Raw genomic sequence first — 15,840 nt, forward strand, 5'->3', positions numbered from 1 at the left:
TTATAAGTGAGCTCTTCCCTTTAGATATATTTTAACAGAAAGTCATTGACAGTTTGTTGGGGGAGGACAGGATAAGAACAGATGTGTATGTTGTGAAACCAGCAAACTCTAAATTATCCCTATAATTCTAAGAAATTATGACTCTTTAATTGACATTTGGTATGACTTCTTGCTGACATTTTGAATAATAAATAAGAAAGAAAACCTGAAGATTATTTTTGGTTAAGTATTTCAAATACTACAGGTTACCCCACAAATACAACAGATCTTTGCATTTTCCTTTATTGCTTCTAGCATTTGCTTTTATAGGGCATAGATCAAGAATCTATGAAAATATTGTTCATATTTTAAAAATCATGTCATTACAGCAGCATGCCTGGGAGAATAGTTCCTGGGATGCCTAAAATTTATATTGGGTTGTAAAACTGAGGTATGGGCCAAGGGTTAACAACCTTGAATTTTGCCCTTAAAATTAGTCTCAGAAAATCTACTTCATTATAAATACATTACTACTGAGTAGTGTCCTTCTGTTTGATATGCCCAGAGCTACCTTTTTCAGCAGACTTTTAAGTACCAATCCTTCATTTTGGTTCTAAAAATGAAATGGGCTCCTCCTTTCCAGTTGGGACATCAATTTTTACCTGCCAATATAGTTTGATGAGCTTGCTTATATACTGTTCACTTCCTCCGCAGAGCCAGAACATGTAGTCAGCAATCATGGCACTCCTAAGAACAAGGACAGATTTTTTTTTTAAACAAATTTATAGAACGGAAGGAAAACTATAACAGGCAGTATATATAAATAATGGAGATTTCGTAATGTATAAATTTGACTAGACTAATATTAAGCAAAGCGTAAGGCACATTTTAAAATGTAGAAAGTAGGGTTTTTTTTTTTGGTTGCTAAACTAAAACAATAAGAGAAACAACATGCCATTTGTTTTTCTATTTGTATGGTATAAAAACATTTAGGGAGTTCCCTTGTGGCACAGGGGTTAAAGATTTGGCATGGTCACTAAGGAGGCTTGGGTCACTGCTGTGGTGCGAGTTCAGCCCCAGGCCTGGGAACTTCTACATGTGGGCATGGCCAAAAAAAAAATAATATTTAAAGACTACAAGAGAATGCTTTGTTTTGTTTACCTTTCATCAAGCTTCAAAGCATTTATAGAGTGACATATTTTATGGACTCCAGAATGCCTTCAAACCCAGCATAGCATATAGAATCAACAATTATACTGAAGTTTAAGCATATCTCAGACTTTACCTAAATTACAGATTATTTCCCCACTGATTAAACTAGCCACCTTAAAATTGAAAGTAAAAAATTTTCAACTCAACAACGCTGCCCTCCCCCAGCCTTTATGTTTAATTGAATTATTTTTAGATTCTAGTGTGTACAACCACCACCTTAGTCTTATTAAGCTGAGGGTATATTAAAAACTATTGTGCAATGGATATTAATTCATTGCTTAGCACCCTTTAGAAAATCAGTTGACTTTTACGACTGTTTCTCCGCTAGACCTCTCTATTTCTTTTCTCCAGAGATTCCAAATCCAATTAAATGTGACTAGAAGTAATTCCAAATTGTCACATTGGCCAATTAAACATATAATAATCCTGTGTACCTAATCACTAGTACCAAAAGTTTATTTATTTAAGCAGACCTATCATGGTGTTCTCTGAATGTTTTTCTTATCTTTGCCAGCAGATATGTGTTGTTTCTTGACATCACTGTAAATTGAATTAGAAAATTTCTTCCCCTAAATATAGGTTGTTTAAGGCATAGCAGCTATAAACTTACTACGGTACTCGAAGAATTAGAATGTTCAGATTCTTGCTCAGGACAGACAAAAAATTAAGACTCTAAAGGATTTAACATGGAAAAAAAAATACCACCATTTGATGGGTTATTCAGCTCAGCATTTCTCTTTTTATACATTTAGTATTGGAATGAAGCTATCTACTGATATTTCAAAAATAAATGACAATAATTTAAGAATAACTAATTTTTTTAGAAATCTTTTATATTTTACAAAGCCTTAGTTTAGTGATAAGATAAAATGAGCTAGGAAGTTTTGATGTTGCATGACCATGTATAGAGTAGAAAACAAGTTATAAAAATTAAACTAGAGAGGGGCGAAGTGAATTTCAAATATTTACATTTTGATATGATACTTGCAAAATTTTTCCTCCTGTGACAACCTAAAAAGGAAGTCTACTTGATGTGTAGGTGCCTATCATCTAATGGAAATTCATTTAATAAATTCTGAATTTAAGAAATCAAGGAAAAATATAAAATCTTAGCCTCAAGGAAAGCCCACACTGTATTTATAGAAGTTGGGTACTGTTAAGTGATGACTTGATTCTGTACTCTGATTGCTCCTTCCATCAGCATTTGGATAAGTAAATATGGCTCAGAAAAACACTGTCTACTGAAACCAGTCATCGGTTAAACCAGGGGTGAGCAACATTTTTTTGTAAAGTGTCAGATAGTAAATATTTCAGGCTTTGTAGGCTATACTTACCTTCACCTTTCAGAAACAGCTGTAGACAGTAGGTAAACAAATAGGTGGGACAATGTTCTAACAAGACTTTATTTACAAAATGCATGTGCTGGGTGAGATTTAGCATAGTTTGTCTAACTAAGATAAATGAATTAGTAGGTTGAGCAGCAGATGGCAGTTTTGGTGTAACTGTCAATCAATAGTCAGACATCAGCTTTTATACATTCTGGCAGCAGGTTCCCTTAAATATTTCGGGGACGAGGTATATATTATACTAACATTACTGATCAGAGTTCAGTAAAGAAATTTTACAGTTTTGAAGCATGCAAAAAGTATAAAGGATAACTCTGGATGATATACATACACAGTGTTTTGAGTTAGTTAAACTCAGATTGATTGTTCCCATCATGTTGGTGATTGCCATCCTTGGATTGGAACTAATGTGAGGGAAGAGTAGGTGGGTCACTGCAGTCACTTCTAGGGCTTTTCTGCATTTTTAAAGCTTTTAGTGGTTTTGAGTTCATCATTGTAAAATTAGGAGCTTTAGCATTTGTAGTAATGTTTTCCCAAAGTTGCTTTTTCTATTATAATGTGTTGTCAGATTGCTACTTTCTTATGTATGATTTTATTGCACCTGGGGGTTTCAAGTCTATTTCCAAAGGAACACATCTCCAAATCTTTACTGAAATAAATGAGGAGCTAGGATTCATTGAAATTTGCTACTTGCCCCTCAGTGAAGCACAATTATTATTATCAGAAAAAGATACCAGTGTTAAATAGTATAGTTTCCTAGAGCTACATGTTTGCTGAGATATTTTTCATACATATAATGTACTTCTTCCAGTATCCAGAACAGAACTGTGTTCCAACCCCTGTTCTAATCCCATTTTCCTTCCTGTGGAAATGGCAGTCCTCCCCCCGCCCCCGCCACCTTCCTTTGTCTGGTTTCCTATCATGGCTCTGCCATAGAGCTTAGCCTTTATGAATCAGTGTGAAAATCAGCTGAAGAACATGATAAGGGCATGGAAATAACATTATACCATGTAATATTTGTGAGGCAAGAGAGTTTTTTTTTTTTTTTAATCATGCTGAATTTATAAAGGGCAAAGATAATTAATTAACCCAGAGTAACTACAGGGAATAAAGTACCTTGTAGGATCCTGGTTTTGGCTGAGTCACCCCAGGAATTGAAAGGAAAACCATAACCCATCACTCTTCCTACTTTTCTTCAGGTGTCTTTGTTTACCTTTAGACGAATATCCTAGATGTTAGTCAGTGTGATTCATTGTAATTTCTAAATGTCTTCCTTTCACCATCTTTATTCTATTCAACTTTTATTTAATCTACTGAATGCTGTAGCTGCCCTGGAACTGTAAGATCACATGAGCCAAACCTTTTGAATTGACGGTTGATGGTTTAGTATCTGTCAGTTTTTGAGCCTTTACTAAGTGCTAAGTACCATGATAAGCACTTTACATAGCAGAGTGTGAATCCAACCCACTCACAGTTCTGTACCAGATCTCATCCTGTCTTGCCCACCCATGGAAACTGCTCTAGCAATTCTCTTTCTCTCTCCCTCTCTCTTTAAATGTCTACTTTTTTTCCTGGAGCTTTTCTACTAACACACAGAAATGCTGCTCTATCACCTTAAAACTAAACACCCCAAAAGTCTCTCCTGATTCACTTCCCTTCCAGTTATCATCTTAAGTCTTTCTTTCTCTTTAAAAAAAAAACCCCAAGCAAATGGAAGAACAAAAACACTCCTCTGGAACTCACTCCAGCAAGGCTCTTACTTCTATCACTTCACTGAAACTGCTCTTATCATACAGTTAATGGTCTCCACACTCCTAAATTCGATAGCTCAGTTCTCAGTCTTTATTTTACATGTGCTTTCGGATGTGATCATTCTCTCCTCCTCCTCCAAGTGGGAAAGGATCCACTTCCCACTTGGCTCTCACGACTCTGCTCTTTGTGATTTCCCTCCTATCTTACAGGTTGCTCTTTTCAGTCTCCTTTGATGGTATCTCCTCATATCATATCATCCCCTGGACTCCTAAACTTCAAGTTCCTCAGGTCACAAGACCCATTCTCTTTCTTTTTATACTCAAATCCCTTGGTGATCTCACCAGTTTCATTTTTTTTTTTTTAATTATGTGTTTTCTTTATATGGAATGTCATTGTCTTAGAGCAAATATAAGTTCCTTTTTTTTACATTAAAATTAAAAAAAACTTAAAAGGAAACCAAGCTAGAACAAGTATAACAATTCAATTACAAAGTTTCATGGTTTTAAACACCATCTGTGGGTTGACAACTCTTACATTTATACCCTGAGTTTATTCCTCTCCTTGGATCTGCAGACTCTTATAAAAGCTGCCTTCTCAACATTTCTCCTTAGATACCTAATAGGTATTTCACACTTACTTCCATACCTGAGGCCCTGATCTTCCTTATCCCCCCTCCCCCAGTCTCTAGTAGTCTCTTCTATCTAACCAATTTATAAGGTAAAAAATCTTAGAGTCATCAATTCTTCTCTTTGTCACACGTTCCCCATAGAATCCAAAATAAATTCCTCTCAGCCTACCTTTAACCTATTTCAGAATCCTGCTGCTTCTCACCACCTCCAGCATTACGTCTGGGCCATCATGTCTCACCAGGATTGTTGCGACAGCCTCCACATTGGGCTCCCTGCTTCTCTGCACCCCTCTCTCTTTTCAATGCGGTAGTCAGGGCATTCCCATTAAAATTAGTGCGCCAAGAGCACGTCACTGTTCTGCTTAAACTTGCAAAGCCTTCCTGTCTCACTCTGAGTAGAAACCAGCCTTTAAAATGCCATTTGAGGAAGTTCCCATTGTGGTTCAGAGGTAGTGAGCCTGACTAGTATCCACGAGGACTCGGGTTCGATCCCTGGCCTTGCTCAGTGGGTTAAGGATCCAGCATTGCCGTGAGCTGCGGTGTAGGTCGCAGACACAGCTCAGATCCCATGTTGCTGTGGCTGTGGTGTAGGCCAGCAGCTACAGCTCTGATTTAACCCCTAGCCTGGCAACATCCATATGCTTCAGGTGAGACCATAAAACAAACAAAACAAAACAAAAATGCCATTTGTACCTCATTCATCTGGTCACATGTTACTTCTCTGATCTCCTTTCCTACTTAATCCAAACTGTCCACTTGCTTTCCTCAAAAAGAGCAGATACTATTGCCCCTGGAATTTTGCACCTGACAATCTCTGTCATGGAATCTTCTTTCCCTAGACACCCCTAACTCTTTTGCTCACCCTCTTCAGGTCTTTATCCAGCATTATTTTCTCCATAAGGTCCACCCTGACACATTCTAATGCCAAAAAATGCCAAGTCATTCTTGCTTACTTTTTCCTTGGCTGAAGTTCCCAGCACCATTCTACATAGTGTTTATTTTATTATTTTTAGTTTTGGTAGTGTCCATTACTATTTTCCTCTACTGTAGGTGTCAGAAAACCACAGCCTGTGGGTCAGATCTGGTCTAACACTTGCATTTATAAGTGAAGTTTTAATGCAACATAGCAATGCTGCTTCATTTGTGCATTGTTTATGTTTTGTCTATGACTGCTTCTGTGCTACAATAGCAGAGGTGAATAATTATGACAGAGACCTTATGGCCCACAAGGTCTAAAATATTTACTATCTTGCCCTTTACTGGATTGGAAGCTCCCCGAGAGCAGGGGTTTTTGTCTTGTTGATTCACTGCTCTATCTGCCAAGGATAGTACCTGGCACTGTTAGTGTGGCCCTGTATAGTGTGGTAGTCACACAATAAAAATTTATGATTAAATGACAATATATTATCTTATTTATTTGTTCAAACTAAAAAGCTTTAAAATCTTACTACATAAAACCTGAGACCTACAGAGTTACAGAGTTTACTAGGATTGAAACACAAGCAGTCTGGCCTTGGGTTATCTCACTCTTCATATTTAACAGAAAGCTTTTGTAGTGGAGGTGACATGGGAATGGAGGAATAGACTGGGCTTTTTCAATTTCATTTGATGTAGAATCCAATGCAATATTTAGCTTGATAAATGCTAACAGATGTATTTATTACACAAATTAAAGAGTAATGGTACCAGGGAGCACATGGCTTAATGTGTTGTGTTTAAAATGTCTTCAGTCATGTATCAACAAGTATTGTTTCTTTTGCAAGCAAATCTATTCTTTCAATGGTATATTTGAATTCATTTTACAAAACTGTTTCTGATGTCACATTTGCTTAATACATATGCTAAATGTAAAAGGGTCAGAATCTGGCTTTCAAATATATATGCACCTAAAAGAAAAGATTTTTATGTCATGAACTCAGCTTATTGTGAGGCAAATACTACTCCTATTGAACTGGAAAATACACAATAAAATAATTCGACGTGTTATTATTTATAAGATAGGTATCAGTGTTGTTTTCCAAATTATTACTGTAAAAGCATCAATTATATGTAAAGATATCCATACTGGGTGATTTTACACATTGAATATTGCTAAACAGACGGTGCAATTCTAAAAGTATGTGAATATATTCTTGATATTTCTCAAGGCCTTTGTTCAGATTCAAAATTTATAGCATTTCTACTCGGTGTGGCCACATGGTGGTGTAAAACAGTAAGATATGGATTAAAAAAAAATCACAGCACACTGTCAGCTGTGTGGTCTCACTGGGCTGACTGGCAGGACCTTGAAAAGTCATTCTGTTCAGCACCTTGCCTTTGGGCAGGATCATACTTAAACCTTTCAAATGAGACTGATGAGAATCTCTTCTGTTTAAGACTTCCATGAAAGAACAGTGCTCTGCTTTCCTCACTGATTCCAGAGTTTTACAGCCATAAATAGCATCTTCAGTGGGTTTAGTCTTCAGTGGGCTTCAATTTTCTATTCAGTGTTAATGCAAGCCCAACTAGGTTTTATCCTCTGACTAATAGTTCTATACATCCTCACAATGGTTTATTAATCTTTTCTTCCCTAGGTTAATTAACTTCAATTGCTTTAATCTTTCTCTATGGGTCCCCTTTGCTTGACTTTAGTCAGTTTCATGGTTTTCTTTTCAACTTAAGTTCCTCTTCTCTTTCTTCTACAACCAGAAATTGACCTCTCACGAGAGTCTAAAGATAATCTCATGGAATTTGTATGCAGCTATTTCATTTATGTAACTGTTGTAGGTATTTCTTAGACATGCATCTATTAGATAGTTTTAACTACAGAATTCTTCTTTATTTTCAACATATTTAATAAATTGCTTCATTCTTCCTCTATTTTAAAGCTCAAAAGCATATGTATATACATGCTATTAATTTTACATAAATTAATACTGATGTAAAGTACATATTCCTTTTGAATACAAATATATGCTAGTATTAAAGAGATGATATTCTGATCAGGAGGAAAGCCAAACTAGCAAATTCACTCAAACACACATTTGCACACACATACACAAAGCATTTTCCATGCAACAATCAGCCACAATGGTCATTAAAAAATATAACTGTAAATTACCTCAATAAAAGCCAAGCTCCTATGGTGGCCTACTGTCTTGTAATAGGCTGTCACTGTTTTCATCTTCAACACGTTTTCCATCACCCTCCAGTCAAGTGTGGCTTATTCAGTTGCTCAAAGCATTTGTGCATATGGTCCCTCTTGCCTGGAATCTATTCCCTCACTTATTCATCTGGCTGATCCTTCTCAAGATTCAGGCCTTTAGGCTTTAGCTCAAACATTGGTAACCTCTTCAGGAAGCCCTACTCTGACCATTTTATCCAAATAAGTTGTGCTCTACTGCAACCAGAACCTGATCCTTTTCCTGCACAAGTCTCACAGTATGTAATTACTGGTTAGTTTTTTTTGTTTATTACCTCATTTCCCTAGACCTGTATTATCTGATATGGTAGCCACTAGCCATATGTGTCTATTTATATTTAAATGAGTTAAAATTAAAATTTAAAATTCAGTTTCTAGGTACACAAGGTACATTTCAAGTGCTCAGTAGCCACCTGTGAGTAGCGGCTATTGTATTGAATGACATGGGACATCTCCATCAACTCTGGAAGCCCTGCTCTGGACTAAGCCACAGGAGACTACCAGGCTAGAGTGCTTCTCATGATGCCTAGTAAATAGGTGCTTGTGGGGGTTATTTATTTATTTATTTGAAGTATAGTTGATTTATCATGTGTTAATTTCTGCTATATAGCAAAGTGATTCATATATGTATGAATCTTTTAAAAATATTTCACTTGTTTAGATTTTATTCTAGGTGTGTCTGTGAGGATATTTGGGAGTGAGATTCATATATAAATCTATAGGCTGAGTAAAGCAAATTGCTCTTCCCCTTGTGGGTGTGGTTCATCCAACCTGTTGAAGGCCTGGTAGAACCAAAGACTGACCACAGGATAATTCACTTTCTGATTGTCTTTGGGCTGAGCCAGATCTTCTCCTGCCTTTGGATTCAGTCTTGGATCCACATTTACACCCCTGGCTCTCCTGGCTCTTACACTTTCAAACTTGGAGCATAGCTCTAGCCCTGGCTCTTCTGAGTCTTGCACTTGCCATCTAAGCCTCATAGGACTTCTCGGCCCCATAATTACATAAGTTAATTCCATGGATACTTATTTCCTATTGGTTCTGATTCTTTGGAGAACCTGACTAATACAGTGCTCAGTAACTTATATCTGCTTTTGTTTAAAATTTGCTCTGGTCATCCTCCACCCACTCCTGTACCCCTAGTCCTTTTAGGTTCGTCAGGAGGCTCAGCCCATGCAGTATATGCCCCTCAACAGTTGATGGACTTTGAAGCAGTTGCTGTTGCATCTCGGGACCTTTGTAACAAGTCTGCCTCTGTGCCTAATTGCATAATTCTAATTCTAATAGCTGAAAGTTGTTTCTGAAACCACATCTCTACTACTTGTGGGCCAAATTTAGTTATAGTGTCTCGATTTTGATTATCACTCCATATGGTGATTACGGAGTTCTAGCTATGCTTATTCCTGCCAGATTGTCCATTAATGGATGAGAGTTTTTCTGGAAGTTCAAGGCCTGTCTACTAGACTGGAATTTCAAATATTGCCTATCCCTAGACTATTAATTGATATCCACAACAAACAACAACAAAAATAGTATTATTATTTGTAACAGCAACCAATACTTATTGAGTGCTTACCATGTGTATAGTAATTGCTTCTACATCCGACTTAACTCTTAAAACCAAGCTATGGAATGAGGAAACTGAGGTGCCTCAAACTGAACAGGCTAATTTTCCAAAAAAGTGGTAAAAGAGTCACAATCAAATCAGATACATTTGTCATTAAAGCTTGGCCTTTTAACTGTGGCTCCCTACTAGTTTCATTATGCCATTCTTTCTTTGTACATCTTTTACCAGACTTCATTAACTTTGGTTGGAATTATGTGATGCTAATTGCTTGCCAAGCTGTTGATGACTGGTATACTCTAAATGCCATATTACTGTGGCTGGTTAAACAGTGAGGGTAGTTATTATTATCTCTTGGTACCTGGTCCTCTCCCCCGACCCCATCCCTACTCCTTGCTTTTCTCACCAACAGACATGCTTTCTCCTTGGTTATGGATTATTAATTTCACATAGTAAATTTTTCCTTTCCTGTCCATATCAAGAAATGTATTACTACTCCTATAGAAAATATAGATCTAGTTGAAGAGGCCTAGATGAACAGAACTCATCTCAGATTGTACATGAAAGTTTGATATTATTTTTGATGATTAATGTGGAGCCCTCAAATAGAGTTATCAGCATTATCAGCAAATGTTTTTTACAATGAGGTATGGAGTCATGGCAACATGTGAAAGTATAAGGACATGATGCTGACCTCGATGAGCTGCCAATTTGAGTATTGATATAACAGCCATATTTGAAAAGAGTAGTCAAAACACCAGGCAGTTTTATGGCCATAAAGAACTATGCAAATGTTAAGTACATAATGTTAACTAAGAAGCACAGAGCATAAGTGTTATAGAATTTTAAAGGGGGAAATGATTACTTTTGGCCATAATGGACTGATTCAGTGCTAAGGCCTGAAGAATGGCTATCATTATTTTTAAGTGGTGATGAAGAAAAGGGAGGATTTTTTTTTTCCCCTTTTGGCCAGAGACAGAGTACCTACAAGGGCATTGAAGGTGGAAAGCATTCATGCAGAATCTGAAGAGAGGCAGAGTTTGTGTAAAAGAATAGACGGCCAGAAAATTAGGTTGGGGACATATTATGGTAGCTTTGGATTCCGAGCAAATGAGTTTGGACTTTTTTTCCTAGAAGTTAGGGAACAATTGAAGGATTATTGGTAGGGAAAGTAATACAGGATTTTACCCAGCCAAGATTTCTTGAGTTTAGCAGAGACAGTGACAGCCTCTGGCCATACTGGGGTGTCTCTCCTTTTTAGGTATGGGTTTATGGAGACCTGGGGTCCTGATAGGGCTATATGGATTTGGAAGGGGTCTGAGTATACGAATTTATTAGACTCTGGTTTGCATACTTTATTAAGTCATTCGTTCCACAAAGATGGAGATTCTAAGACGAAAAAGCCATTTCTTATCTTTAAGGTCTAATGAGGCAAACATGTACAACAATCATTATATCACAGTGAGAAGAGTGGAATAATTAATATGTACACAAGTACAGCTGAGAGGGTGGTGTGGTCAGGAAAGGAGACCTAGAGGAAATGAGATACTGCTTCAGCCTAAAATGATAAGCAGGTATTAGTCAAGCAAAGGGAGAACAAGACTGAGAAGGGCATTGAAGGTATTGGGTATGGCTGGAACACAGGTGTAGAGCTCAGAAGTGGAAGGAAGAGTGGGAAATCCCAACAGGACCTTCTTGCTTAAGTTTAGAGCAGGCAGGGAAAGCAGGGAGAGGAATGAAGGAGCTTGAATTTTATCCTACAAATTTTAAGTACTAAATGACAAGGGAAGTTACGTGGTTTAAAGAGAGAACCTTGGCAACTCTTTAGGGGATTCACTTAAGGGTGAGAAGACTAGAAGTGGGAGATCATTGTTGGAATTCTTCTGAGAGAGAATTGGTGAGCTGAAACTAGGCAGTGACTGTAGGCTAATAGGAAATTGAGATATTGGCACCATTCCTAAGGACAAAGTCAAATGACAAAGGCATGTGTGAAAGCATTTGAATCTTTGAATATGGTAACATTCCAAGTCCTGTGGTGACCCAGTGTCAGATACTAGGGGCAGTTTCCTTAAAGGTGTTTCCTACTACTCTTGTGAGAAAAGAAATAATCTAAAAGCTAATTCTTTCCTTTTACAGACAAATGAACTAATATCTGAGTTTCAAGGAAATCATAAATAATGATAACACAGTAATAATGGGTTTAGCCTAAAGCCAACAGCCTAACTCTTGGTTGTCTTAGCATAGCATCAAATTAAATGATGTGCTGCCCTGACTCTCTGAAGAGCCTTTATGGAGCCTGATAAACCTGAGAAGCTTACTTAGTACTTATTCTTGAAGGTTTCTTTCTGGAGCATTCCTCAGACAGGTCCTTGCCTGCAACCTGTCTCTTCCCCACTGTAACCTGGGTCACCCTCCCATGACCAGGAATTGAGCCCCCATCCTTGGAACATTTCTTCTCCAGCAGAGGGCATCCTCACCTTTTGCTATGTGTAAAAATCCAGAACATGTTTCTCTGGAATAGGATCATAACGTTTATCCAAATTCTTATGGGAGCAAAGAAAGGAGAAAGACTAGGAAAAAATAAGGAATGTCATCTTAGGTTATGCCGAAAAGGGAGAAAATCTCTAGAGGAGTGTCTGGCAGTACAAAAACAGGCAATCCTGAATCACACCAGGAGTTTCAGGAGCCAGTATAAAACGTAAAGCAGTTGGAAAGAAGGGTGTACAGATCAGAAAATAAATCCATTCACAGCAGAACAGCTTACAGCATAAGTAGCCAAAACAGTCTTGTAACTTCTTAGAAGTAAGGAAAAAGTGTAGTCTTAGTGCTTGCCATTCTATTTCCTACTCTCTTTTTAGGTAGGAAAAAAAAAAAAACACACAACAACAACAACAAAAACAACCCCCCCCATTCAATATGTGGAGATTATACGGATATAGTCTGATAAAACATCTTGATTAGTTAGCATATTGTGCAACTGGACCACAGTCATAAACTCAGCTACATATTTCTCAAGCTCCTGGGACCTAGGAGAGAGTGAGATAGAGTGATTAGCTGCTATAAGTAGGCTCCTGTATGGTAAGCTCGTTCTTTGAAACTTGGAATCAATTTTCAAAAGTATACATACATTGTGGTGAGGTTCTGAAGGCAGCTTACAGACACCCATTTAAACTATAGTTCACTGAAATGATATGCATTTTAACAGTAAAGCAGTATTTTACTAATCAAATCAAAGAAGAAAAACACTTAATACTTCTGAATTTTTAACTGAGTGGAAGCAGATCTCATTTTCAGTGTTTCTTGGCAGTAGTCACTCTTGGAAATTTTAGGGAGTTACATGTTGTGTTGTGTGGAACTGTCCTTTGCATTGCAGGCACCCCATTCTACAACAGTGCTTGCCAGTTACTTTGACAACCTGAACACCCTTATTCACTTCCTACAAGATGGAGAGGGGCTGGAACCATTTAGAGATGTTTATGGAGATTCTTTTTTTTAAAATATAAAAGTATTTATTGCTTTTTTTTGAGGTTCAGGGAAAGATTTAATTTAATTATTATTTTTTACAATTTTTATTTTTTTTCCATTATATCTGGTTTACAGTGTTCTGTCAGTTTTCTACTGTACAGAATGGTGACCCAGTTATACATACATGTATACATTCTTTTTCCTCACATTATCATGCGCCAGCATAAGTGACCAGACATAGTTTCCAGTGCTTGCAGCACATGGATGGAACTAGAGACTCTCATACTGAATGAAGTAAGTCAGAAAAAGAAAGAGAAAGACAAATACCGTATGATATCACTTATATCTGGAATCTAATATATGGCAAAAATGAACTTTTCCACAGAAAAGAAAATCAATAGACTTGTGGTTTCAAGGGGAAGGGGAAGGAATGGGATGGATGGGGTGCTTGGGGTTAAGAGATGAAGAGTATTGCCTTTATGAAGATTCTGAAAGGGAATCAGAAGCACGTCAAACATTGATGACATAGGTTTTTAATTTTTTTAGGTTGTACAACTTGGTTGAGGCTACATTATTAAGAGTACTTTTATCTCATCATTCTTAAGCAGGATAATTTTTTGGCTCCAAAATTTAAAAAGACAAGCTGGAAGAAAGCTGACCAATGCTGGCAATGTGTATTTGTCTTGGAAAAGGTTCCCTGAGATGTGATAACCTAAGCACCAAATAGAGAGACAAGGAAAGGGGGAAACATTGCAGTATCCTATGAAGTATCCCTGGAACCAGCCCATGGAGACTTGTCTCTTACTCTTTTAGGAGATGCTTGACCTTGGACAAGTCACTTAATCCAAGTTTTCTTCCTAATATTCTATGGGCCATCTCTAGAATGAAGATGATTTTTACTAATACCAATATTCTGGAAGTGTGTGTATATAAAATTAATAACATCTGTAAGACAATTTGAAATGAAACCTACACATTTTAAGTTGATACCGTTGTTGTTAATATTACTGTTGTCAGCCAGAGGATGAATGTAGTGGTGGTGAGGGTTGAGAGTTGTCAGGTGCTCCCAACTCAGGCAAGCTTAGTTCCTGTACTGAAAGGATAGGAAAGGTGTGAAAGGTCAGAATAAGTTGAATATAGAGCTAGGAGAGAGGACCTTGTACCTAGGGAACATATTTATATTAATATGGTCAAAATTATTACCCAGGACACTTGTGAGCCAAGGAGAATGGATCTTTATGACAGTTTTATATGTAGCATTCACAATTGAATCCAAATAGAAGAATCACTCTAACAAAACTAACAACAAAACCGTTTGTGTGAAAATCCCACAAACATGCCATAAAGAATCTGTTTTCCAAGTGTTAACAACTCACAACAGGAGACTGGCTCACTCTTCCAAGATAGCAGAGGGCTATACAGGTAACATATAAATGCTTGCCAATTTTTATGAGTGATATATTCAGAGTAGAACATTAGGCAAAATTACAATGTGTTCAGATTTGCTTTTTGCACTTTACTAGAGCCCTTGAAAGAGTCCATGCCTCTGTTCTGGCATCTCTTTTTTTTCCCTCCATTATATTCTGCTTGTATTTTTTCCACCAAAGGTCCTCCACACTGAAATCTACCTTTTCCTGGCCTCAGATCAGTATTATAGGATTCAGTTTTTCCCTTTCTTAATACCTTCATTCGAGCACGTAATTTTTTCAATGCCATGATACATCTAGAGGTAAGCAGATAATTTGTGAAGCATCCAAAACTCTCCTGCCCACAAACTTTACCCTCAATGACTTAAAGCACCAAAAATGACACATTAGTCATTTCTTTTGGTTGCAGTACTAAAGTGGTACTGTATACATAGGTGTCTTTTCTAAAGATGAAGGCATTATCATTCATTAGTAACTCTGAATAAATTATTTTCATCAGATTAACAGAGAGACAGTACAGTGCAGGGATTGAAAACTCAGATGTGGGAGCTAGGCTGTGACTGAATCTCAACTTGGCCATTTTTTTATGATTTTAAACAAGTGATTTAACCTTCTTTGTACCTCAGTTTCCTCACATTTCTGTGCAAATACTAAGTTTCCAACCTCATAGGATTGTCAGGAGGATTAAATGCTCTGTTGTATGTAATGCACCTGGATCAGTGCCTCATACTTAGGAAGCACTCAATTTGCAAATTATTATTCTGCCGAGACACTCACACTGGTGTTTAGGCAAATGAAATACATATCGCTTCATTGAGAAGCTTATACCCAAACAAGCTTATTTAGACTGCTTCAAAAGTGTATTGTTTTTCATTATTACTGAAGTTTTCTCTTGCACTTAAAAAGCTTATTACAATACAGGTAGCATAGCTTTATGAGCCTACAATAGAGAGTGCCACTCTCTTGGTGCAACTGCCTTTGACCCTTACTGCATGTAAATATTCTTGTCTTCCACCCTGTCATAACACTGCCTATAAGTCTTTTCTTAGGGCCCTTTAACTCTCCTTTGTAGATTAGCTATTGGTATTCTTTAATGACCTCTCAGGTATAGTATAATTTTGAGGAGGGTGGGGATCACATCTCATTCATCACTATGGATTCACCAGAGACTTGACACATCATTCCTAAATGAATGAATAATTGGAAGATCCATAAGGATAGAGCTCTTTGAAAGTTTGCTCAATGCTATGTTCCCAAGCATTTAGAACAATGACTGGTACATAGCA

General features: G+C 37.2%; 1 protein-coding gene across 1 annotated transcript in view; it reads right to left on the bottom strand.

The window, feature by feature from the left end:
- The window catches only part of SPATA16 (spermatogenesis associated 16), a 205,790-nt gene that overhangs the window by 82,120 nt on the left and 107,830 nt on the right, over positions 1 to 15,840 (bottom strand). The window contains exon 4 of the mRNA XM_047755284.1: positions 642 to 726. Coding sequence (XP_047611240.1) covers positions 642 to 726 — 85 coding nt within the window. The remainder of the gene's footprint in view (positions 1 to 641; positions 727 to 15,840) is intronic.

This window comes from Phacochoerus africanus, chromosome 1 (genome assembly GCF_016906955.1).
Source record: "Phacochoerus africanus isolate WHEZ1 chromosome 1, ROS_Pafr_v1, whole genome shotgun sequence".
NCBI classification, from domain to species: Eukaryota; Metazoa; Chordata; class Mammalia; order Artiodactyla; family Suidae; genus Phacochoerus; species Phacochoerus africanus.